This window comes from Pipistrellus kuhlii, unplaced genomic scaffold (assembly GCF_014108245.1).
Source record: "Pipistrellus kuhlii isolate mPipKuh1 unplaced genomic scaffold, mPipKuh1.p scaffold_m20_p_15, whole genome shotgun sequence".
Taxonomy (NCBI): domain Eukaryota; kingdom Metazoa; phylum Chordata; class Mammalia; order Chiroptera; family Vespertilionidae; genus Pipistrellus; species Pipistrellus kuhlii.
This window is the reverse complement of record NW_023425460.1, coordinates 32,816,472-32,839,990: the sequence shown is the minus strand read 5'-3', so window position 1 is coordinate 32,839,990 and position 23,519 is coordinate 32,816,472. Positions and strand designations below refer to the sequence as shown.

The following is a 23,519-nucleotide window of genomic DNA, read 5'->3' as shown; positions in this document are numbered from 1 at the left end:
ATGTGTAAATCCACAGTGAAGACCTGTTGGATTTTAAGTTCTCACTTAAAAAATTGGGAATTCCTTTTTGAAAATAACATGTATGTGATTAAAAAAAAAATATTGGGAATTCCAACCCTTGCTGGGTGATTCGGTTGGAGTGTTTTTCGGTAACCAAAGGTTGTGGATTCGATTCCTTGTCAGAGCATATATCTAGGTTGCAGAATTGATCCCTGGTCAGGGCACATAAGGGAGGCAACCAGTTGATGTTTTTCACGTCGATGTGTCTCTTTCTCCCTTTCTCCCACTTTTCCTCCTTCCTCTCTCTAAAATCAATAAACATATCCTCGGGCCCTGGCTGATTTGGCTCAGTGAATAGAGAGTCAGCCTACAGACTGAAGGGTCCAGGGTTCAGTTCAGATCAGGGGCACATGTTTGGGTTGCAGGCTTGATCCCCAGGGGTGGGTATGTAGGAGGCAGTTGCTCATTGATTCCCTCTCATCTTTGATGTTTCTATCTCTCTCTCCCTGTCCCTTCCTCTCTGTAAGAAATCAATAAAATATATTTTTAAAAATTCAGTTATTTTGAAATCAAGTTTAATTTTTAGCCTTTAACTGATATTTTCTACCTTGGGTCTCTTTCCAGAGGAATTTCTGAAGACAGTCAAGTGCATTGTGATTTATGAGGCAGTGAAAGCCAAGTGCTTTGCAGTGACGAGAACCTACTTACTCTGGGGAAAATCAATGGAGCATATCAGTCTGCAGCACACTTCCTGTCTTAATGGTCCTAAGCTCGATCAATACTTGAAATTTAACTTCACCATCAGTCTGGGGCAGTGTGTACTTTGCAGCCTTCCTTCCATCAACCTCAAATATATGGCTAGACCTATTACAGATGGAGCTCGTTACACTTTCCTGCTTGGTTTTGGATCTGCTTTCAGCCTTGTCCATTGGCATGCTTTAAGGATGTAAAATATGTTGTGCTATAATTTAAATCTTGAAATTACCTGGTCAGGAGAGAGGGTGTTGGACAGACCTATAGCGTGGTTGTTTATCATTTCTTCTTCTTAAAAAATTTCCCATTAAGAGGTGTTTCAATAGAATCTCCAGAATCTGGGAGAGCAATTCTAGCTCTGTCTCTGGTTTTCTTTTCACAGATTCTCTAACCATGGCACAGGTAGAGAAAAGAGGGGGTTTGCTTCGGAAATCTTCAGCCTCCAAAAAGCCACTGAAGGAAAAAGTGGTGCTGATGTATGATGAGATCTTCATGGTAAGACCTGAATCCATCTCCTTTATGATCCATGTTAGAATTCATTGTATTAAGACATTAGTTCTTGGTAGTAATTTTAAGAGGTCAACTTAAGGAAAGGTGATAGCAGGCAATTGGCCTACAGGTTTTTGTCATTAGCTTTCCTGTAAAGTGGCAGTAAGGGTTATCTTTTTTCTTATTTCGCTCATTAACTGGAAGCCTCTGTCTAGAAGAGTCATCGCCAACTGGTGGTCCGTGGACCACTGGTGGTCTGTGCGGTCCAGAAGGTGGGCGGCCACTGGTCTAGAGTTTCTGTTTGAAAATTATTGCTGAGAAAATTTGGATCTTAGCACTATAATTTTTGCTAACCTTTTGGACCAATTTAACTGAGGAAAGAGCATGCTAAAAACTCTGTACAAAGGACTAAATACATATGTGAGGGCAAGTAGAAGCAATCAACACAAGATATTGTAAAAACCATGACAGTATTACTGAGATGATTTGGGTTCTGGCTCCTGCTCTTTTATAAGTCACTTAACTTTGTTGACCCTCTTTCCCCAAAAGAGATAATGATTATCTACCATTCTTGGTTCACTGGGTCATTATATTTCATACTAGAGGCCTGGTGCACAAATTTGTGCATGGGTGGGGTTCCTTGGGGTGGCCTATGGGGTGGCCTGGTATTGCCCCCTCACTTGCGTCACCATCCTGCCTGTGGGGCGATTGCTTGGGGCCATCTCCGCCCCTCACCCCCATCTCTACCCCCACTCTCTCAGTGCTTGGGAGCCAGGCATAGTCTATGCTCCCTGCTGCCATCTGCGTGGTGATTGGCAGAGTGATTGGGCCCCTGCTCGCACCTGCCTTGGCCTGGCACTGCCTGCTCACCTGCTGCACCATCCCACAGCAGTCCTGCTCTCGTTGAGGCCCATTGGGGCCAGCAGTGCCTGCACTGCCACCTGCTGCTAGCACCACATCACTGATGCCTGCCATGTTTGCCCACCTCTGGTGATCAGTGCATGTCATAGCGAGCAGTTGAACTCCTGATTAAACTCCTGGTCGAGGGGACAATTTGCATATTAGGCTTTTATTATTTAGGACTAGAGGCCCAATGCAGGAAATTTGTGCAAGGGGCTTGGCCCTCCAGCCATGGTGGCTTGCCTCAGTCCTTTCAGCCCCAACTTTGTCTGGAAGGTCGTCAGGAAGGACGTTTGGCTGTCCAGTCTAATTAGTGTATTACACTTTTATTATTTTAGATATGTGAATGGGCTTTGAAAACAGCTTGATACAAATTCATTGGGGACATATAATTTGACTAATTTATTTGGATGATTAAGTGCCCTTCCTTTTTTAACAATTTTTTGTTTATTGATTTCAGAGAGGAAGGGAGAGGGAGAGATAGAAACATCAGTGATGAGAGGGAATCATTGATTGGCTGCCTATTTCACGCCCCTTACTGGGGATTGAACCTGCAACCTGGGAATGTGTCCTGATTGGGAATTGAATTGTGGCCACCTGGTTCATAAGTTGATGCTCAACCACTGAGCCAAACTGACTAGGGCTAGGTGCACTTCTTCTTTTTCTTTCTTTCTTTTTTTAATATATATTTTATTGATTTTTGGGGGACACACACCCAAAACTGTTGTTCCCCATTACAATAATTTATACTGACCAAGTAAAACATTAATTTTGAAAAGTAATTTTCAAAGTTAATTTTGTAAGGTAATGTTGATTATGTGTAGTGATGCTTTCAAATGTATTCTTAGTGATTTGATGTTTAGCTGCAGATATTGAACCTACTTATCTTAATTTCAGATAGAGGACCCAAGTAAGTGCAGCCCTCGATTTTGGGAGGAGCTCTTCCTCATGAAGGTAAGACTTGGTGGCACCTGTGGGTTTTCCTGGTAACTGTGATTGCCTTCTCATGTGTTCTAGGTGCTGTACTAAAAGTGAACTCAGGTTCTTATCGTTTCCTTGGCAGGTGAATTTAGATTACCTAGAAGGCAAACTGGAATCTCTTGATGGTGAGGAGTTAATGAAGATCAAGGACAACATTAATTGCTTATTTCAACACTGCATCCAGGCTCTAGGAGAGGAACATCCAATTCGAGTTGTCAATGCATTGCAGGTACAAGGCTGGGAGACTGGAAGTCTTGTTAATAGAGAAAGGAATTGTAACACATCTGTTGAAACCTGAGGAACTTAGAATTGCCCCTAGGTGTGAGATTTTCATTTTTCTTTACTTCTTTAAGTAATGAAACATATGCCATATTTGTTTAGTCATCTTCCTGATTAAACAAATTAATGCTTATAGTAGTAATCTTGTCCATTTGTATAATTTGATCTAGTGTCAAGGCAGATTGTTTGACAGAATTCTTATTATTACTTGAGGAAAGGAAGAAATAGAGAGGAAACTGAGGCAAGTTTATTTAGTGTACAGCAAAAATCAGAGGAGATTAAAAAAAAATCTTATTAATTTTTTACAGAGAGGAAGGGAGAGGGATAGAGAGCTAGAAACATTGATGATGAGAGAAACATCGACCAGCTGCCTCCTGCACATCCCCCATTGGTTGGGGATGTGCCCGCAACCAATGCATATGCCCCTGACCATAATCAAACCTGGGACCCTTCAGTCCACAGACTGACGCTCTATCCACTGAGCCAAACCGGTTAGGCCAGAGGAGATTTTTTTGTTGTAATCCTCACCTGAGGATATTTTTTCCATTGATTATTTTTTTTTAGAGAGAGTGGAAGGGAGAGAGGCAGGGAGGAGAGAGAGACAGAAACATTGATGAGAGAGACACATCTATTGGTTGCCTCCCACATGTGGGACTGGGGAATGAACCTGCAACCCAGGTATGTGTCCTTGACTGGGAATTGAACATGAGACCCTTCAATGCATGAGTTGATGCTCTAATCATTTACCAACACCGCCAGAGCAGAGGAGATTCTTAATACAGTATTTTCTCACTAATTCAGGAGTTCATAATCTGAGGTTTCAGCGGGCCCTTGACTCCCTGAAATTATATGTAGTATTTTTTTAGTTTTTATTTAAAAAATATATATTTTATTGATATTTTACAGAGAGGAAGGGAGAGAGAGAGAGAGCTAGAAACATCAATGAGAGAGAAACATCGACCAGCTGCCTCTTGCACACCTCCTACCGGGGATGTGCCCGAAACCAAGGTACATGCCCTTGACTGGAATCGAACCCGGGACCCTTCAGTCCGCAGACCGACGCTCTACCACTGAGCCAAACCGGTTTCAGCTAAATGTAGTATTTTATATGAGTATGTAAAATCTTTCTGGAGAGAGGGCTTTCTTTGATCAGATTTTCAAAAGGGTCTGTAACTCTGGAAACATTAAGAATCATTGTTCTTAATGCTAAGTGGCATGATAAATAGGAAGATTCATTGAAAAATTATTTCTTAGATGACTGTTATATGCTAGCCATTGGACTCGTGGGGATACATTATAGACTTTGATAATTTCATTCAAAACTTTGTTCCTAGTGTGTAGAACAGTGCCTGGCAAATAGTACTCTATAAGTATATTTTAACTGAATGAATGATGGGCAGTTTCTAAGGTTTATTGTCCAGTAACTCCAAGGGTAGCTAGTCTAGGGCTGAGTATCTAGGTTAGTAATTGATAGATTTAGGGCAGTGATACACAGAAAGCATAAAGGATTTTATTGAAGTTTTGATTGATTTGGTTTTAAGTTTCTAACTTACTAGTTAGATCACTTTGTGAGTCCCAGTTTTCTCATCTGTAGAATGTAGAAATTACCTCATGAGCTGATGCTCCAGAAAGGACTATTGTTGACCTTTGGCACAATAAATTCCACAGTTGTAAGGGCTCATTGAAAGTTGAAAAGTGTACTTTCTGTAATCGCATGGGGGCATGAATTGTAAACTGTTTTTAGTTTGGTGGAAATAAATTGACATTAAACCGCTTGGTGACCAATTAAAATATAGTACATTATTGTAATAGCTGATACTTATTGAACTTTAACAACATTTGAGATACTATTATTGGAGCTTTAACAAAGTTGCAGGGATTATTCTAAGTGCTTTATAGTATTAATTCATATAGTTCTCACAACATTCCTATGAGATGGGTGCTTATTATTGTTATTGCCATTTTATAGATGAGAAAAGAGGCATTGAAAGTTAACGTATTTGTCTAGACTCACACAGCTAATAAGTAGTGGAATGTAATGAATTTAAGATTTGAAGCAATTGGTTTTTATCATATAGGGACTTAAATAACTTGTAGTTGTTAAAATATTAAAAATGATAAACTATAATGTAAATACAAAATTAATTTTAATAAAGGACAGTTTCATCAGTTCTATAATACAAAGTCAAAAGTTTTTTTAATTTTTGAATATCACTTTCCAGTCTTTGTCTCCACTGCAATTTTAAAAAAGAAGATTGCTGTAAAGCAGCAGAAAAAGAGGATAAAAATAGTTTTAGTTGCTGTTCCTCTTCTTATTTCTGGGTTTTGCACGTATAAAGACTCAGCCTGAGTTTTGAAACGCAAGTATTAGAGCATTTGAATGTCAGCTGTGTGAGGAGGAGGTTCTGAGGTTGCAATGTGAGGCTACAGGTCCAGTGTCCTTCGTTTTGAGACTTCCTTTCCAGAAATAATTCTTTCTCTCATTCCTGCAGACCTTGTGTGCACTTATTCGAGGCGTACATCAAAAGAATAAGTCTACCTCTGGGTTTGACATTATCAACATGCTGATGGGCTTTGATAAGGCGGAACTGTGCATGAAGGTGAGGCATAAGCTGCAGCTGTGCCTGTATATGGCTGCTTCTGACAGCTGTTCATGGGTACCATCTGCAGACAGTTAGTTGTACTAGAATAGTGGTCGCCAACTGGTGGTCCGTGGACCACTGGTGGTCTGTGAGGTCCGAAAAGTTGGCGACGACTGTACTAGAAGATTTGGACTCACATAGATATAGATGATTAAATTTGGCCTTGAATTTGCATGTTTTTATTTTACAGATTAGGTTTATCTGAATAAGGGAAAATTTGAAATTCAAATTTGAATTGAGGCATTCTTTCTCTGCAAGATAAAGACTGAGCAGCTTTTTTTTTTTTTTTAAATAAGTTTTTATTGTTCATATTATTACAAATGTTCCCCCCCCCCCCCCACCATTGCTCTCCTCTACCAGGTTCCCACCCCACCCTCTGCCCTTTCCCCACTCCCCATTGTCCTCATCCATAGGTGCACAGTTTATGTTCAGTCTCTTTCCACATCCCCCTCTCCCCTTTTCCCCAAGAATCATCAGTTCACTCCCCTTCCATACCTCTGATTCTATTATATTCAACAGTTAATATTGTTCATCAGATTTTTTAAAATTTCCTTGGTTTTTAGATTCACTTGTTGATAGTTACGTATTTGTTGTTCATAATTTTTATTTTTATTTACTTTCTCTTCTGAAAGAACCCCCTTCAGCACTTCATGTAATTCTGGTTTGGTGTTGATGAACGCCTTTAGCTTTTTTTTATTAGTGAAGCTCTTTATCTGGCCTTCGATTCTGAGAGATAGCTTTGCTGGATAGATTATCTTTGTCTGTAGGTTCTTACTATTCATCACCTTGAATATTTCTTGCCATTCCCATCTGGCCTGCATGGTTTCTGTTGATAAGTCAGCTGACAATCGTATAGGTGCTCCTTTATAGGTAACTACTACCTTCTTTGCTCTTGCTGCTTTTAATATTCTTTCTTTGTCTTTTGCTCTTGGAATTTTAATTATGATGTGTCTTGGTGTAGTCCTCTTTGGATTCCTTTTGTTTGGAGTTCTGTGCGCTTCCTGGACTTGTATGTCTAATTCTTTCACCAGGTGGGGGAAGTTTTCTGTCACTATTTCTTTCAGTATGTTTTCGATATCTTGCTCTCTCTCATCTTCTGGGACCCCCATAATTCTGATGTTGGTTCGCTTGAAGTTGTCCCAGAGGTTTCTTACATTATCTTCAATTTTCTGGATTCTCTTGCCTTCTAGCTCCTGTGGAGGAGTGTCTTCTGGTTCTTTATGTTCCAAATCTTTGACTTGATTCTTGCGATCTTCCATTCTGTTTTTAGGACTCTGTATAATATTACTTATTTCAGACAATGTATTCTTTATTTCTTGTTGATCCCTTATAATTTCTTGTTGATTCCTTATTAATTCTAGTTGATCCCTTTTCATCTCCTCATAGGTCTTATCGACCTTTTCTAGGAAATTCTTGAAAAACCTTATAAGCGTAGATTTGAACTCTATATCCAGTTGCTTTTTGTCCTCCATTTCTTTCGTTTGTGATCTATTTCGTTGTCGCATTTCGCAGTTACAGATGGGACGGGATTTTAGGGTGGAGCCTACAGCCTTGACTTCCGTCAGCCCTGCTCTATGCGGCTCCTGCGTCTCAGGGTCCTTCAGTACTCGCTGCAAAGCGCCTCTGAGAGATAGGTGCCCTCAATTTTCGCCTGCTACCAAACAGTCTAAGTTCTCCCCCAATGAGCCCGGTATTGGGGTTCAGTTCAGTTGGAAGTGGAGTTGGAGGTGGCGTTCAGAGCAGACTGGAGCCCCAGTCTCCTTCCGGCCAGGGCAATCCCGCGGCACAGCCGACCGTCCCTTCTCTGCGTGCAATGTGCGCGCCTCTGGGACCTCCTTTCGCCTCTCCCCGGGGTTCCGCCTTACAGCCCAGCTCCCTATGGATGAGCCTGGGTCCCCAGGGTCTGGCCTAGAACTGGGGTTCAGAGCAGTCACAACTGGGGCCCAACACAGTCGGAGTTTTATCTCCTTCCCGCTAGGGAACGCCAGCCAGGCACTCCGCCTCCCTCCTCTTCTGCTCCGTCCTCTCTGCGCGCCGCGTGTCTCCGTACCTTGGGCTTTTACAGCTCCTCTGCGCTTCCTTCTGGTTTTCTCCTTGCTTCTTGTTGTAGAATTTCCAGTCAGTCGACTTTCCTGTAGTTCTGGGTAATGTCCATTTTATGTTTTAGTTGTATTTTATTGAAATGGTTGTGTGCAGCTGCGGCTAGGTGTTTACCTGGGTGCAGCCATCTTGGATCTCCTCTTTTTTTTTTTTTTTTTAAATTAAATATATTTTGTTTTTTTTACAGAGAGGAAGAGAGAGGGATAGAAAGTTAGAAACATTAATGAGAGAGAAACATTGATTAGCTGCCTCCTGCACACCTCCCACTGGGGATATGCCCACAACCAAGGTACATGCCCTTGACTGAAATCGAACCTGGGACCCTTTAGTCTGCAGACTGACCCTCTACCACTGAGCCATATCAGTTAGGGCCTGAGCATCTTTTTATATGATTTATATAATCTGATCATACGGTTTTAAAAACATGTATGAGCTTAAATAAAATGTAACAAAATATGCAAGAGTAACTTCAGTTTTAAACTTTAAGCTTTCTTTTTCAATTTTATTTTATTAAATATATTTTTACAGATTTCAGAGAGGAAGTGAGAGGGAGAGAGAGATAGAAACATCAATGATGAGAGAGAATCATTAATCGACTGCCTCTTGCATGCCCCACACTGGGGATTGAGCTCACAATCGGCATGTGTCTTGACCCGGAATAGAACCATGACCTCTTAGTTCATGGGTTGATGTTCAACCACTTAACCACACCATCCAGGCTATTTAAAAAACATAAATGGGGAGAATCCAAGATGGCTGCACAGGTAAACACCTAGCCGCAGCTGCACACAACAATTTCAATACAATACAACTAAAATATAAAGTAGACATTACCTAGAACTACAGGAAAGTCAACTGACTGGAAATTCTACAACGAGAAGCAAGGAGAAAACCAGAAGGAAGTGCGGAGGAGCTGGAAAAGCCTAAGGTACGGAGACAAACGGCACGCGCGGAGAGAATGGAGCCGGAGAGGAGGGCGGCTGAGTGCCTGGCTGGCGTTCCCTAGTGGGAAGGAGATAAAAGCTCCGACTGTGCTGGGCCCCAGTTCCGACTGCTCTGAACCCCAGTTCTAGGCCAGACCCTGGGGGCCCAGGCTCAAACAGAGGGAGCTGGGCTATAAGGCGAAACCCCAGGGGAGTGGCGAAAGGAGGTCCCGGAGGCGTGCACATTGCGCACAGAGAAGGGACGGCTGGCGGTGTCGTGGGATTGCCCTGGCCGGAAGGAGACTGGGGCTCCAGTCTGCTCTGAATGCCACCTCCAACTCCACTTCCAACTGAACTGAACCCCAGTTCTGGGCTCATTGGGGGAGAGCCTAGACCAGGCGTCTTCAAACTACGGCCCGCGGGCCACATGCGGCCCGCAGAGAAGTCTGATCCGGCCCGGCAGGTTTTTTGGGCAGTGAGCGCAGCCGAGGTGTTACAGTAGGAATTAGTAGTTCATATAGTCCGGCCCTCCAGCTCTCTGAGGGACCGTGATCTGGCCCCCACTTTAAAAAGTTTGAGGACCCCTGGCCTAGACTGTTTGGTAGCAGACGAAAATCAAGGGCACCTTTCTCTCAGAGGTGCTTGCAGCGAGTACTGAAGGACCCTGGAGAATACTGAGACTCAGGAGCCGCATAGCGCGTGGCTGATGGAAGCCAAGGCTGTAGGCTCCACCCTGCAACCCCGCCCCATCAGGGAAGCTGCAAAAATGCCGAGACAATGAAATAGATCACAAACGAAAGAAATGGAGGACAAAAAGCAACTGGATATAGAGTTCAAATCTACGCTTATAAGGTTTTTCAAGAATTTCCTAGAAAAGGTCGATAAGACCTATGAGGAGATGAAAAGGGATCAACTAGAATTAATAAGGAATCAACAAGAAATTATAAGGGATCAACAAGAAATAAAGAATACATTGTCTGAAATAAAAAATATTATACAGAGTCTTAAAAACAAAATGGAAGATCGCAAGAATCAAGTTAAAGATTTGGAACATAAAGATCCAGAAGACACTCCTCTGCAGAAGCAAGAAGGCAAGAGAATCCAGAAAATTGAAGATAATGTAAGAAACCTCTGGGACAACTTCAAGCGAACCAACATCAGAATTATGGGGGTCCCAGAAGATGAGAGATAGTAAGATATTGAAAACATACTGAAAGAAATAGTGACAGAAAACTTCCCCCACCTGGTGAAAGAATTAGACTTACAAGTCCAGGAAGCACACAGAACTCCAAACAAAAGGAATCCAAAGAAGACCACACCAAGACAAATCATAATTAAAATTCCAAGAGCAAAAGACAAAGAAAGAATATTAAAAGCAGCAAGAGCAAAGCAGGTAGTTACCTATAAAGGAGCACCTATACTATTGTCAGCTGATTTCTCAACAGAAACCATGCAGGCCAGACGGGAATGGCAAGAAATATTCAAGGTGATGAATAGTAAGAACCTACAGACAAAGATAATCTATCCAGCAAAGCTATCTCTCAGAATCGAAGGCCAGATAAAGAGCTTCACTAATAAAAAAAAGCTAAAGGCGTTCATCAACACCAAACCAGAATTATATGAATTGCTGAAGGGGGTTCTTTCGGAAGAGAAAGTAAATAAAGATAAAAATTATGAACAACAAATACGTAACTATCAACAAGTGAATCTAAAAACCAAGGAAATTAAAAAAAAAATCTGATGAACAGTATTAACTGTGAATATAATAGGTATGGAAGGGGAGTGAACTGATGATTCTTAGGGAAAAGGGGAGAGGGGGATGTGGGAAGAGACTGAACATAACTGTGCACCTATGGATGAGGACAATAGGGGGTGGGGAAAGGGCAGAGGGTGGGATGGGAACCTGTGGAGGAGAGCAATGGAGGGGGGTTGGAAGGAACATTTGTAATAATATGAACAATAAAAATTTATTTTAAAAAATAAATAAAAAACATAAATGGTTTGGCTCAGTGGACAGAGCGCTGGCCTACAGACTGAAGAGTCCTAGGTTTGATTCCGGTCAAGGGCACGTGCCTGAATTGTGGGCTCGGTTCCCAGTAGGGGGCCTGCAGGAGGCAGCTGATCAATGATTCTCTCATCATTAATGTTTCTCTTCCTCCCTCTCCCTTCCTCTCTGAAATCAATAAAAATATATTTTAAAAAACATAGATGTGTGTACACATATAAACACACACATATACATACACACACGAGGATATTTTTTTTCATTGATTTTTAGAGCAGAAGGGAGGGGAGAGACAGAGAAAAATACATTGTGTGAGGAGACACATTGATTGGTTGTCTCCCTGGGGTGGGCATCAAGCTTATAACTAAGGCATGTGCCCTTGACCAGAATTGAACCCGTGACCCTTCAGTCTATGGGCTGACATTCTATCCACTGAGCCAAACCAACTAGGGCTATAAAAATATATTAAGCCCTAACTGCGTGGCTGAATGGTTGTGTTAACCTATGGACCAGGAGTTCATGGTCTGATTCCTGGTCAGAGCAAATGTCTGGATTGTGGGCTCGATCTCAGTGTGGGGCATGCAGGAGGCAGCTGATCAAAGATTCTCTCTCATCATTTATGTTTCTATCTCTCTCTCCCTCTCACTTCCTCTCTGAAATCAATAAAAATATATTTAAAAATACTGTGTGTCAAAGAATCCTCATAGTGATTAGACAATTTTAAAAAGTTATGAATAGACAATTATGACTACACAAAGATTTACTACCTGGAGTTATTTTTGTTGTTTTGTTAATTCTTACCTGAGGATTTTTTTGCATTGATTTTTAGAGAGTGGAATGGAGATGGAGGAGAGAGAGAGAGAGAGAGAGAGAGAGAGAGAGAGAGAGAGAGAGGAATATCAATGTAGAGAGACACACTGATTGGTTGCTTCCCGCATGCACTCTGACCGGTCCGGGGATCTAACCTGCAAACCAGGCATGTACCCTTGACCGGGTATCAAATCTGAGATGCTTCCGTTTGACGGTCGAGACTCGAACCTGGAGTCTGGAGTAATTTTTTAATTATAGTTTATACAGTTCATGTATATATCATAGTAAAATTCCCCATTTCTCTTTCATCCTCATCATTCTAACTACTGCCTATAAGCTACTGATTATTAAGTCTCTAACTTTAGCATTAACATCCCTTCATGAGTCTCAGAATTGCATATGTACTCTGTAAGCACTTGTTGAATATACCCACTCCCTAAATATCTTTTGTCAACATATTTAAAATGGAACTCATTGTTTTCCTTACATCTGTTCTTCCTCATCCATTCCCTATCAGAATAGGTGCACCTGTCTTCTCAGTATCTAAAGCCAAAAACCTAGGAGTCATCCTTTACTCTCTCCTCTCTCATTTTTCACATCCAAATGATCACCAAGTTCAGCTAATTTTACCTCAGCTCATATTTCTCCTATCTCCCCCTTTCCCACCCCCTTACCAGTGTTCCCATTATCTCTCACTTGAACCATTACAGTGATGTCTTTAAACATTCTTTGACAAACATTTGTTAGGCTCCTGTGTGTCAGGCACTGGGGATACAGAGACAAATAAGACATGGCAGCTATTTTCAGAAAATGGACAGATTAGTCCTCATTTGTCTCAATTCCTTCAGGCTTACCATCTTTACTAGTAAATCTGTCATCCTTACTGACACCAGAGGTATTGTATCTTACACTCGTTTTTCTCTGCTTAAAACCCTTCATTAGTTTACTATCACTAACAGGATAGAGACCAAACTCTTAGCCTTATAAAACTTTCAAGACTTGCTCCCTATTTATTTCTCTAGTCTCATCTTTCATCACTGTGCCTCACTCATTGTACTTCTGTAATAACAAACTACTTGTATTCGAAGTTCATATTCAGAGCTGTTTCATTCCTCATTGTCTTTGATTATGCTAATGCGTGTCTTGAATTCCTTTCCTCCTCAAGTTTTAATTAATTCCTACTGATTTTTCAAAATGTAACCCACCCTTGAGGAGTCCTGGTATATCAAATTATACTACAAATCCATTCTAATAAAAACAGCCTGGTATTTGTTATTTTTAATTTATTTTTATTTTATTGTTAGCTTATTTGTTGTTTTTAGTTTATATACTTATTATTTAATTTACCCATTATTAAATCTTAAATATTTAAAAATGTACTTCATTCTAAAATAAAGGTTTATATGAGGATGATAGGCTATAAACATTTATTTGGTAGAATAGTAAATTCCATGCTGTTGTTACTTAAGCATTTTCTTAAATTTTGGTAGTCTTTGTCTAATTTTCTTTGTCTAATTTTGCAAGACCTGGGCCTCAGGGTGTGATATGGTTACTTTCTTGTGTATTCACATTACTCTGTGTAATAAAACCTAGAATTGGTGCAGATATTACTTGGTATTGTTTAACATTTAACTGTTATCTTTCTCAGAACTTGATGGAGAGTTTGGATTCATTGCTTTGTGCAGAAGGTTCTGAAAGTCTGAAGAGTTTATGTCTGAAACTTCTCCTTTGCCTCGTGACTGTAAGTCACTCATCTATGTTTCCTTGTCAAGGTATTAGTTAACAGCAGGGACAAGCTTATTTGAAAATTTGAGCCCAAAGCTAGAGAGGAAAAGAGGAAAATAAATTATGTACTGGGGCATTTCATCACTCTGTTGTTTCTGAATGTGTGAGAGTTCATTAGTTGCATGGGCTTTCGTTTCCTGGAAGTTGCACTTTGGAGTAACTGCTGTCATTTTAACGTGCAGGATATGTGGTATTTGTTACTTTAAGGGTATCTACCACTCCTGGAGAATTACTCTCTACTGGATGACCAGCTTTGTCCTTCTCATTAGGTCTCATTTGGAAATAGTTTTTGTAATTCTTAATATTTTTATTTATTCTGATTTAGATTTTATAGCATGAAACTCACCTGTAACTTCTAGTGCGAGGAGGGCAAGGTATTGATCATTTGCTTCAGGTGGTTCCTTTTCCTTGCCACTACTCAGAGACTTCTGGATCATAAACTTCTTCCTGTGCATTTGCGGATTGAAATCCAAGAAACAGTTAAGCAAATGCCTGTGTGAGGGTATGAAAGAAACAATGAGAAGCTAAAAAATTTAGGGAGTTTTAATTTGCTAATTTCCTATCCATGTAGTCTCTGTTTGGGCTCTAGTGGCTTTGAGGGGGCTTAAAAAAGGTCCAGAAAGTATATACTAGAATGTTTTAACATTTCTGTTTCTCTTAGATGCTAGCAGAGGAGATATATATGCAATTTCAGAGTCTCTCAGGGTGGTCTTTAAAAAGCCTTTTATTGCACTCAGGTGACAGATAACATCAGCCAGAACACTATCCTGGAGTATGTAATGATCAACAGCATATTTGAAGCAATTTTACAGGTTCGTCAATTCCCTTGTCACCTCTTTCTCTTTTGGGTAGACTATCTCCTCAAATCTTCTCTATCTGCATTCCTAGGAACTAGGAATTAGCACTATTACACATTTCTGGTTCTTATTACAGATACTCTCCCACCCCCCAAGTCGTAGGGAGCATGGTTATGATGCTGTAGTCCTCTTGGCTTTGCTGGTGAACTACAGAAAATATGAGGTAAGTGGCTTTTTAAAAAAAATATATTTTAATTGATTTCAGAGAGGAAGGGAGAGGGAGAGAAAGATAGAAACATCAATGAGAGAGAATCATGGATAGGCTGCCTCCTGCATGCTCCCCTTTGGGGACTGAGCCCACAACGCTGGCATGTGTCCTTGACTGAAATTGAACTTGGGACCCCTCAGTCCACAGGCTGATGCTCTATCCACTGAGCCAAACCAGTTAGGGCGTAAGTGACTTCTTTAATCAATAGTTGTTATCCTATATAATAGTTGTTATCCTATATAAGCCTAATATGCTAATTTCTGGTAGTCCAGTCATTCAACCAATCACAGTGTAATATGCTAATGATTTGCTAAGGCCTCTCAATCATTCACTATGATGTGCACTGACCACCAGGGGGCAGATGCTCTGACAGGTAGGTGAGCTTGCTGTTGGGGTCTGGCTGATTGGGACTGAGCGAGAGATGGGCGGTCCATCCTGGGCTGGCCAACCTTCTGCATCCTGCAGGCCAGGCCAAGGAACCCCACTGGTGCATGAATTTGTGCACCGGGCCTCTAGTCTTTCTATAATCTTCCTACATGTGGCTACTCCTGGAAGACTTTGCTTAATGTGGAAGACATGCTCTTGGTAAATGGTATATGGATTTATTTTTATAAGCCAAATTGTAAAAATCTTATATTAAATGCATGGGGCAGATGATATAGCAGTTTAAAGGAATTCTGTAGTGCAACTTCTAATAAAGTGAGTAAATATCCCTTAATATAGTGGTTCCCAGACCCAGCTTATCATTAGAATCACCTAGAACAGTGGTCGGCAAACTCATTAGTCAACAGAGCCAAATATCAACAGTACAACGACTAAAATTTCTTTTGAGAGCCAAATTTTTTAAACTTAAACTTCTTCTAACACCACTTCTTCAAAATAGACTCGCCCAGGCCATGGTATTTTGTGGAAGAGCCACAGTGAAGGGGCCAAAGAGCTGCATGTGGCCCTCGACCTGCAGTTTGCCGACCACGGGCCTAGGAACTTTTAAAAAAAAGAAGAAATGTCCAGAATCTCTTGGGGGGTGGGACCTGGGAATCTTTCTTTCTTTATTATTATTTTTTCTGTTTTTTTTTTTTTTTAAATCAATCTTTATTGTTCATATTATTACAAAGGTTCCTCATTTCTTCCCCCCTCCACCAGGTTCCCACTCCACCCTCAGCCCTTTCCCCACCCCCCATTGTCCTCATCCATAGGTGCAGTTTATGTTCAGTCTCTTCCCGCATCCACCACTCCCCTTTTCCCCGAGAATTGTCAGTCCACTCCCCTCCCGTATCTGGGAATCTTTTTTTAAAGATCACTATTGAATATGATGATTTGCCAGGATTGGAAACACTGACCTAATGCATCTGTTTTGAAAGATTGGACTTTCATATGTTGGATTTACATAATGCAATCCATTTGTAAAAGTATCACTGTTGGTCTGGGAATTCTTTCTGTTTTTTTTTAATCCTCACTGAAGAGTGAAGATATTTTTTCCATTGGTTTTTAGAGAGAGTGGAAGAGAGGGGAGAGGGGAAGAGAGAGAGAGAGAAAGCCGAGACCGGTTTGGCTCAATGGATAGAGCGTCGGCTTGGGGACTGAAGGGCCCGGGTTCGATTCCAGTCAAGGGCATGTACCTTGGTTGCGGGCATATCCCCAGTAGGGGGTGTGCAAGAGGCAGCTGATCGATGACTCTCTCTCATCGATGTTTCTAACTCTCTCTCTCCCTTCCTCTCTGTACAAAATCAATAAAATATATTAAAAAAAAAAAAAAAAAAAAAAAAGAGAGAGAGAGAAAAACATTGACTCAAGAGGGACATACCGTAGCTATCAGTTTCCTCCCGCTCTGAGCCCTGATCTAGGCTGGGGATTGAACCCAAAACTGAGGTATGCACCCTTAACCAGGAGTGAACCTGTGACTCTTGGGTCCGTGCACCAACACTGCAATCACTGAGCAAAACCAGCCAGGGCTCTTTCTCATTTTAATGGAAATTGGAGTCAGAGCCTTATTCATGTTAATGCTGGAGTTCTTTTTGCCCCTGAATTAATTGGGGACAGATTTATAGGTTTTCGAGATGAAGAGCAGAACTCAGAGTTCTACTTGGATTGGTTGGTGTGTCTGCTTGATTCCCCTCAAAGGGCAGAAAATGTCATTTTGAGAAGAGCAGAGGCCACATTGGGGATAGCTTTGGACTAATAAGGAGCATTTAGCCTTCAATCCTGGACACTAGGAGTATTTTTCTAAACCCAGAAGTCAGAAAGTGCCTTGAGGCAACCTGACTTTCTTCACTGAGTAAGTAGCAGTGCTATGAGAAGTGGGCCAGCTGGAGGGAGGATTATCATTTCTGAACTTGTGGACCTTCACTTAGTGATGTTTGATAAGATTCCTAGTCAGGTCAACAATGATGAGTAACAAAACCTGGAGGTTATTCTTACATGGAGGGATATGGAAGGAGGGAAGACCATGAGAAAGGAACACTTAAAGAGGAACTGGAATATGTGGAGCAATGTTAATGTCCTATAAAACCCAGGAGCTGAACATTTTCATTATCTTGGAGGAATTGACGGATGGTGTTTAAAGCGACTAATAAATACGTAATTTATCACCAAAACCTGTTTTACTGGTATCTGGAGGGGTTGGCATGGCAGCCATTTTGATCTCTGTCATGTATAATATCCTCTGGGGCCTTATAACAGCTGCAAGAAAAATAGCTGAGATAGTTAAAGAGAGTTGTGTTACATGTGATAGGAAAGCATCATCATCAGTAATGAGTATTTTTTGAACATTCTTCTGGATGCAGGCCGCTCTGTGGCAGTGTCTTGGCTTTTCTGAATGTGAACTGAAAGCTGGCTCAGCCCAGTAGGGCTCTCTGAAATGTCAGCCTGAAAAATGGGACATGGCCCAGGAACTGGAGAAAATCATATTTCTGGAGAGAGGCATGCATCTTTAGTCTGTCAGAAGCCCCAGAAGAATTAATATACTAGGCAAGGTCAAGCTGGTGGGCATAATTTATCTAGGCTTTGCAGCTTTTGATATAAGTCACTCACCAGAAACCATTAAGGAAGCCTGGTGACCAGGGAGGAGGCAGGTTTTTGAAGAAACATGAGGAATTCCAGATGAATGTAGCAAAACCAAGAGCTGGTGAATTTTTTTTAAAGTATATATTTTATTGATTTTTTTACAGAGAGGAAGGGAGAGAAATAGAGTCAGAAACATCGATGAGAGAGAAACATCGATTAGCTGCCTCCTGCACACCCCCCACTGGGGATATGCCCGCAATCAAGGCACATGCCCTTGACTGGAATCGAATCTGGGACACTTCAGTCTGCTCTATCCACTGAGCCAAACCGGCAAAAGTTGATGAAATTTTATACAAACTAGTACAAGAGGGTATGTGCTGTGGAGAATCAATCCAGTGACCAATGCAGTAATTTGTAACCTTTCTAGAAAGGTACAGAGGGCACCAGAGTGGCTGGGTGCCCAGCTAAACACAAAGAAAGCAAATAAGGTGTTGGACTTAAGGAATGGAAGTAATAGAAAAGATAGGAACAATGTCATGTAGTAAATGTAAAAGATAGTTCTTCCTCACCTCAAGTAATGCATTCCATTTTAGTTATTTTATTTAAAGAGGTAGAGGAGGCAATAACAACAAAAAAGGCCTAAGGCAGTGCAATGGAAAATGGGAAGAATGGAATGACTTATTTAGATCAAATGAAAGGACTCTATGAGAGGAACCTCATGATGCCTCACTGAATTTGTAATTCTGTTTTGTGGCTGAAAAATAGATTGCCTCTAGTTTTAAACCGTGACCAGCACAACAGGTACATAGTGCTAAGGAGAATCAGTATCTGGAGAACAGAATTTTTTACAGCATTAATATCCTGGCTTTCTAGGTTGGCCACATCTCCTGAGATGAAGTGACTCACTCTCCAACTGTTGCCTATTGAACATGACATTTTCCAGAAATTACAAAATTGTTTATTATGTCCAGTTGCAACTTGTTTCTCTCCCTCCCTCTCTCTTCCTCCCTCCCTCTTTTTCTCTCTTCCTTCCCTAAAGAGCTTCCTTTGGATATGATAAAAATGTCAAAGGAGGAAAAAAATATGGTTACCAATCATTGAGCCCTTACCATATGCCAGATACTATGCTAAAGATTTTTCATGTCTTACTTCATTTAAGTCTCATAGCAACTCCAAGGAAGAAATATAATTCCCATTTTACAGTTGAGGAAATTGAGCTTCTATTAATTGGTATGCTTTTCACAGTTAATAAGTAGAGAAGCTAGAACTCAAACCCTTGCTTTTAGCCACCTGGCCTTTCCCCCAACTGCTGCAAAAGCACAGACTGTTCTTGGTAATCAGATGATCCTTATTATTACCTGAACAGTGTACTTTTTGGAAGGTGAGTGACTAGGACTTTAAAAAATTATGCTAAGATAAACTGATGAACAAAAACAGATCCAGAGACAGAGAAGCATCAATCAGACCGTCAAACCTTAGAGGGAAGGTAGGGGAAAGTGGGGGTTAGGGGGAGAGATCAACCAAAAGACTTGTATGCATGCATATAAGCCTAACCAATGGACACAGACAACAGGGGGGTGAGGGCATGAGTGAGGGGGGAAGGTAATGGGGGAATAAGGACACATATGTAATACCTTAATAAGGAAATAAAAAAAAATAAAACTCCACCTTTATGGTGAAAAGAAGAAAAGAAGTGCTGAGAGAGATGCAAATCAAAACAACAATGCCGTATCATCTCACACCTGTCAGAATGGCCAACATCAACAAATCAACAAACGACAAGTGTTGGCGAGGTTGCGGAGAAAAAGGAACCCTCGTGCACTGCTGGTGGGAATGCAGACTGGTGCAACCAGTGTGGAGGACAGTATGGAGCTTCCTCAAAAAACTGAAAATGGAACTCCCATTTGACCCAGTAATCCCACTTCTAGGAATATATCCCAAGAAGCTAGAAACACCAATCAGAAAGGATATATGCACCCCTATGTTCATAGCAGCACAATTTACAATAGCTAGGATTTGGAAACAGCCTAGGTGCCCATCAGCAGATGATTGGATCCACAAACTATGGTACATTTATACAATGGAATATTATGCTGCCATAAAAAAGAAGAAATTCTCATCATTTGCAGCAACCTGGATGGAATTGAAGAACATCATGCTGAGTGAAATAAGCCAGTCAATGAAAGAGAAACACCACATGACCTCACTTATTTATGGATGATAAAGAACATTATAAACTGAAGAACCAAAAGATAGATATAGAGACAGTAAAACATCAAATTACAGCGGGGAGGTTAGGGAGATCTGGGGGAGATAAGAGATCAATCGAAGGACTTGTATACATGCATATAAGTACAACCAGTGGACACAAAACTCTGGGGAGGGAGGGCATGTATGGGAGGGGGGCAATGGTATATGTACAAAGATAATAATTTAATAAAAAATAAAATAAAAAATAAAGCATTAACATCAGGGAAAAAAAAAAAAAAGTGCTGACTAGAGCCTCAGCAGCCATCTTGCAACCATGGGGAGATAAACTGAGGAAAAGGCCAACATATTGAAAATAACAAAACAGAAAGTTGGGGTCTTGTTATCATTGTGGAACCACTAAATTAACACTGAAACTGCCTTACTTCTAGGCTTTCATTTTTTGAGATAATAAATCCCTCCTTATGTAAAAGAAAAAAAATGCTAAGAAACTAGTCGTTTTCTTCTGGTGGTGTTCTAATCATGGTGGCATCTCTAAGTTAGCCTATTGCTGATTTTTTTTTTTTAAGCATCCACTTGCATTGGACCTTATCTGAAATCTGTAGTACTGGCAGAATTTGACTATTGATTCTAGGAAGACATGTTGAGAGTTTTCCTCTGTTACATCAAGTAACAAATGGAATGGGATTTGCCTTCTTGGGTTGTGTTGCAGAAAACCTTATAAACATTTGGCTGTTAAGAAAGCAAAGCTGTCTTTCTCCATTCCCAACTGACATTCGAAAGATGCCCTCAGAAACTTGACTAAATAAGGTCTTTGTGGGGGGTTAGCCTTTTAGTTGGGTTTCTAAGTTTCTCTGTAATGAGTTTTCTTGGGTTGCTGTAAAAACTGCCAATCTGAGAACTATTGTTCCTTGCTTGCCTTGGGTTAGAATTGGTGCCTGATCTACATGAGATCTTTCCTCACATCCCATGGGTGGGATGTTTTCAAGGTGAGCAGGTCATTGGTTCTCATCTCACCAGTAGGAGATGGCCCCACTGCTTAATGAGTTTAAATATATGTTCATTTCCATATGCTGCCCAGCTGAGATTGGGTCTGGGAAAACTCAGGAAATCTTCCAGTGTTATAAGAGATGGGACAGTCATTAAATCTCAGTGTCCTGACCAGATTGTAGTTTGGGTAATTACATCCCTTTTTCCCCCTGTTCCCCCGCAGTGTTATTTGGGTATCAGATCCACAAATGGCCTCTCTGGCTGTTAAGCAGCTGCCACTTTCCACCCCCCAGGTGGCTTTGTTTTACGGGTGGGTGAATCAGTCCTTGCATATTGTTTGTGGAATGGTTAGGGGCCTTTGGGATGAGAATGTAAGTTAACAACTTACAAATTTGTGCCTTATGGCAAAGAAGCTTTTATGTGCCCCGGAAGACAGTTGTCCCTATGGACTCAGTAAATTATTGGCAGGATAGGACAGAGGGAGTTTTGTGGAGTCTTCACTTACTTTTTAGAAACAAACATGAAGAAAAGATGGGAGAAGTGCCAGATGAGCTGATTTCAGCACAAAGGAAAAGAACAGAGTTTGTGTGTGAGCAGGTGTATGCATGTGTATGCATGTTTGTGCATGGTGACTGCCCATGCACATTGAGAGATTTATTGGAAATGGGGAAGTCAGCTTATAAGATGGGTTGGGTGTGGATAGTAGGAGCATTGCTGTGGAGAGAGGGCCTGATACCTGCATTTTTATTAACACCTTATTAAATAATGGGTTTTTAAGTAGGTCACAGTCACCTTGAGTCTTCTCTCTTCTTTAACAGTCTGTGAATCCTTATATTGTGAAGCTGTCTATTGTGGATGACGAGGCCACGCTCAATGTGAGTATCTGGATCTTTGTGTATTGTTTTAATTGCTTGCATTCAATAAACTTACTTGCAGTGGATATTTAGAGAGCAGAGGGTTTTTGTGTTAATTTCATCTGGCTATAAAGAGGGACTTTGTGTTTCTTTTAGAGCATTAGTGCAACTATCTTATTGTATTCTAGCTTCTCATCATGGAAGAAAGATTTGCAGGGACATTTGCTTGCTAATCATGATTAAATATTTGATTATATTTCATGTTATAGTGTGCTGAGGTTGACTATCCTACAAAGTCTAGTAAGTTACACTTCCAAGGATAAGAAGGCTTAAATGATATATCAAAATACTATGCTGTCACTTTGAATATATTTTTATTGATTTTGTACAGAGAGGAAGGGAGAGAGATAGAGAGTTAGAAACATCGATGAGAGAGAGTCATCGATCAGTTGCCTCTTGCACACCCCCTACTGGGGATATGCCCGCAACCAAGGTACATGCCCTTGACCGGAATCGAACCTGGGACCCTTCAGTCCCCAAGCCAACGCTCTATCCATTGAGCCAAACTGGTCTTGGCTATGCTGTCACTTTAAATAGCTTACAATTTTATATGTCAACCAGAGGCGGGGGGGGCGGGGGGGGGAGAGCGGTGCCCCGTGTGGTCCCTTCAGCCCAGCCTGTACATCCTCCAATCCGGGATCCCTCCCTCCTGGGGATCGGGCCTAAACCGACAGTCGGACATTTCTTTCACAGTCCAGGACTGCTGGCTCCTAACTGTTTGCCTGCCTTCCTGATCACTCCTAACTGCCCCCCCCCCCAAGCCTGGTTACCCATAATGCCTGCCCCCCCCTCTGGCCTGGTAACCCCTTACTGCCCCCCCCCCCTGCCAGCCTGGTTGCCCCCAACCGCTCTCCTGCCTGCCTGGTCACCCCCCCTGTCAGCCTGGTCACCCCATGCAGCCTGCTGTTCAGTCGTTTGGTCATTCCTTGTTAACCCCCCTGGCGGCCTTGTTGCCCCAGCAGCCTGTTGTTTGGTCATGATGGCCCCTGGCTTTTTATATATTAGGATTATACCTCAAGAAAGCTGGGGAGAAAAGGAGGCTTAAGTGACTAACCAATCAGAAATTCCTTTTTGTACAACTATCCAGATGGTATTTATAGCTTGACGTGGTGAAGCTGAAACATGGATGATGGTATATATCTGTTGCAATATGTCCTTGAAAGTTGGGAAATAACATCTGATCTCTGAATATAGGGAGGAGGAAGATGACCAGGTGTCTGGCTTTATTCTCTTTCCATCTTGCCCTCTTCATTCTTCTAATTTCCCTTATGAATAGAAGTACCCATTATTCATCTTGTGGCCTTAATTGATCTTTGTGTTGTGTTTAATAGATTCTAGAGGGAAAGTTGATAAGTCACTTTAATTTTTATTAGATCTTCTTCTCATACTCCTGTGGCTTGAAGAGTGGCTTGTCTAAATGCACCTTCATTTAGCATGGGACTCATTGTCACTTTTACCAGTATTAAGGTTGTTTTAGAGACATATGAGAATTGTCTTTTGTTTGCAACTTCTAACTCAGTCTTCTCTTTTGAAGTGAAAATGATCTCAGCGAAATTGTCAGTGATTTGAGCTGGTCTGTTTTACCCCTGGTACACTGTTAAGTAACATTAAGATAATTATTAATAGATCAGAAAAATCCCTTCAAAGATGTTCCTGTATTTATTTATTTATT

At 41.2% G+C, this 23,519-nt stretch overlaps 1 protein-coding gene across 4 annotated transcripts in view; it reads left to right on the top strand.

The window, feature by feature from the left end:
- ARMH3 (armadillo like helical domain containing 3) overlaps window positions 1-23,519 on the top strand; it is a 147,266-nt gene that overhangs the window by 8,336 nt on the left and 115,411 nt on the right. For 2 of the 4 annotated variants that reach the window (XM_036437870.2, XM_036437871.2), the window contains exons 2-9: window positions 1,136-1,248; window positions 3,040-3,096; window positions 3,206-3,352; window positions 5,895-6,002; window positions 13,531-13,623; window positions 14,405-14,479; window positions 14,601-14,687; window positions 21,752-21,808. In XM_036437870.2, coding sequence (XP_036293763.1) covers window positions 1,147-1,248; window positions 3,040-3,096; window positions 3,206-3,352; window positions 5,895-6,002; window positions 13,531-13,623; window positions 14,405-14,479; window positions 14,601-14,687; window positions 21,752-21,808 — 726 coding nt within the window. In that variant the 5' untranslated portion in view covers window positions 1,136-1,146. Of the gene's footprint in view, window positions 1-620; window positions 763-1,135; window positions 1,249-3,039; window positions 3,097-3,205; window positions 3,353-5,894; window positions 6,003-13,530; window positions 13,624-14,404; window positions 14,480-14,600; window positions 14,688-21,751; window positions 21,809-23,519 lie in introns of those variants that run through there. The other 2 variants (XM_045582033.1, XM_036437872.2) reach the window with 2 other exon arrangements.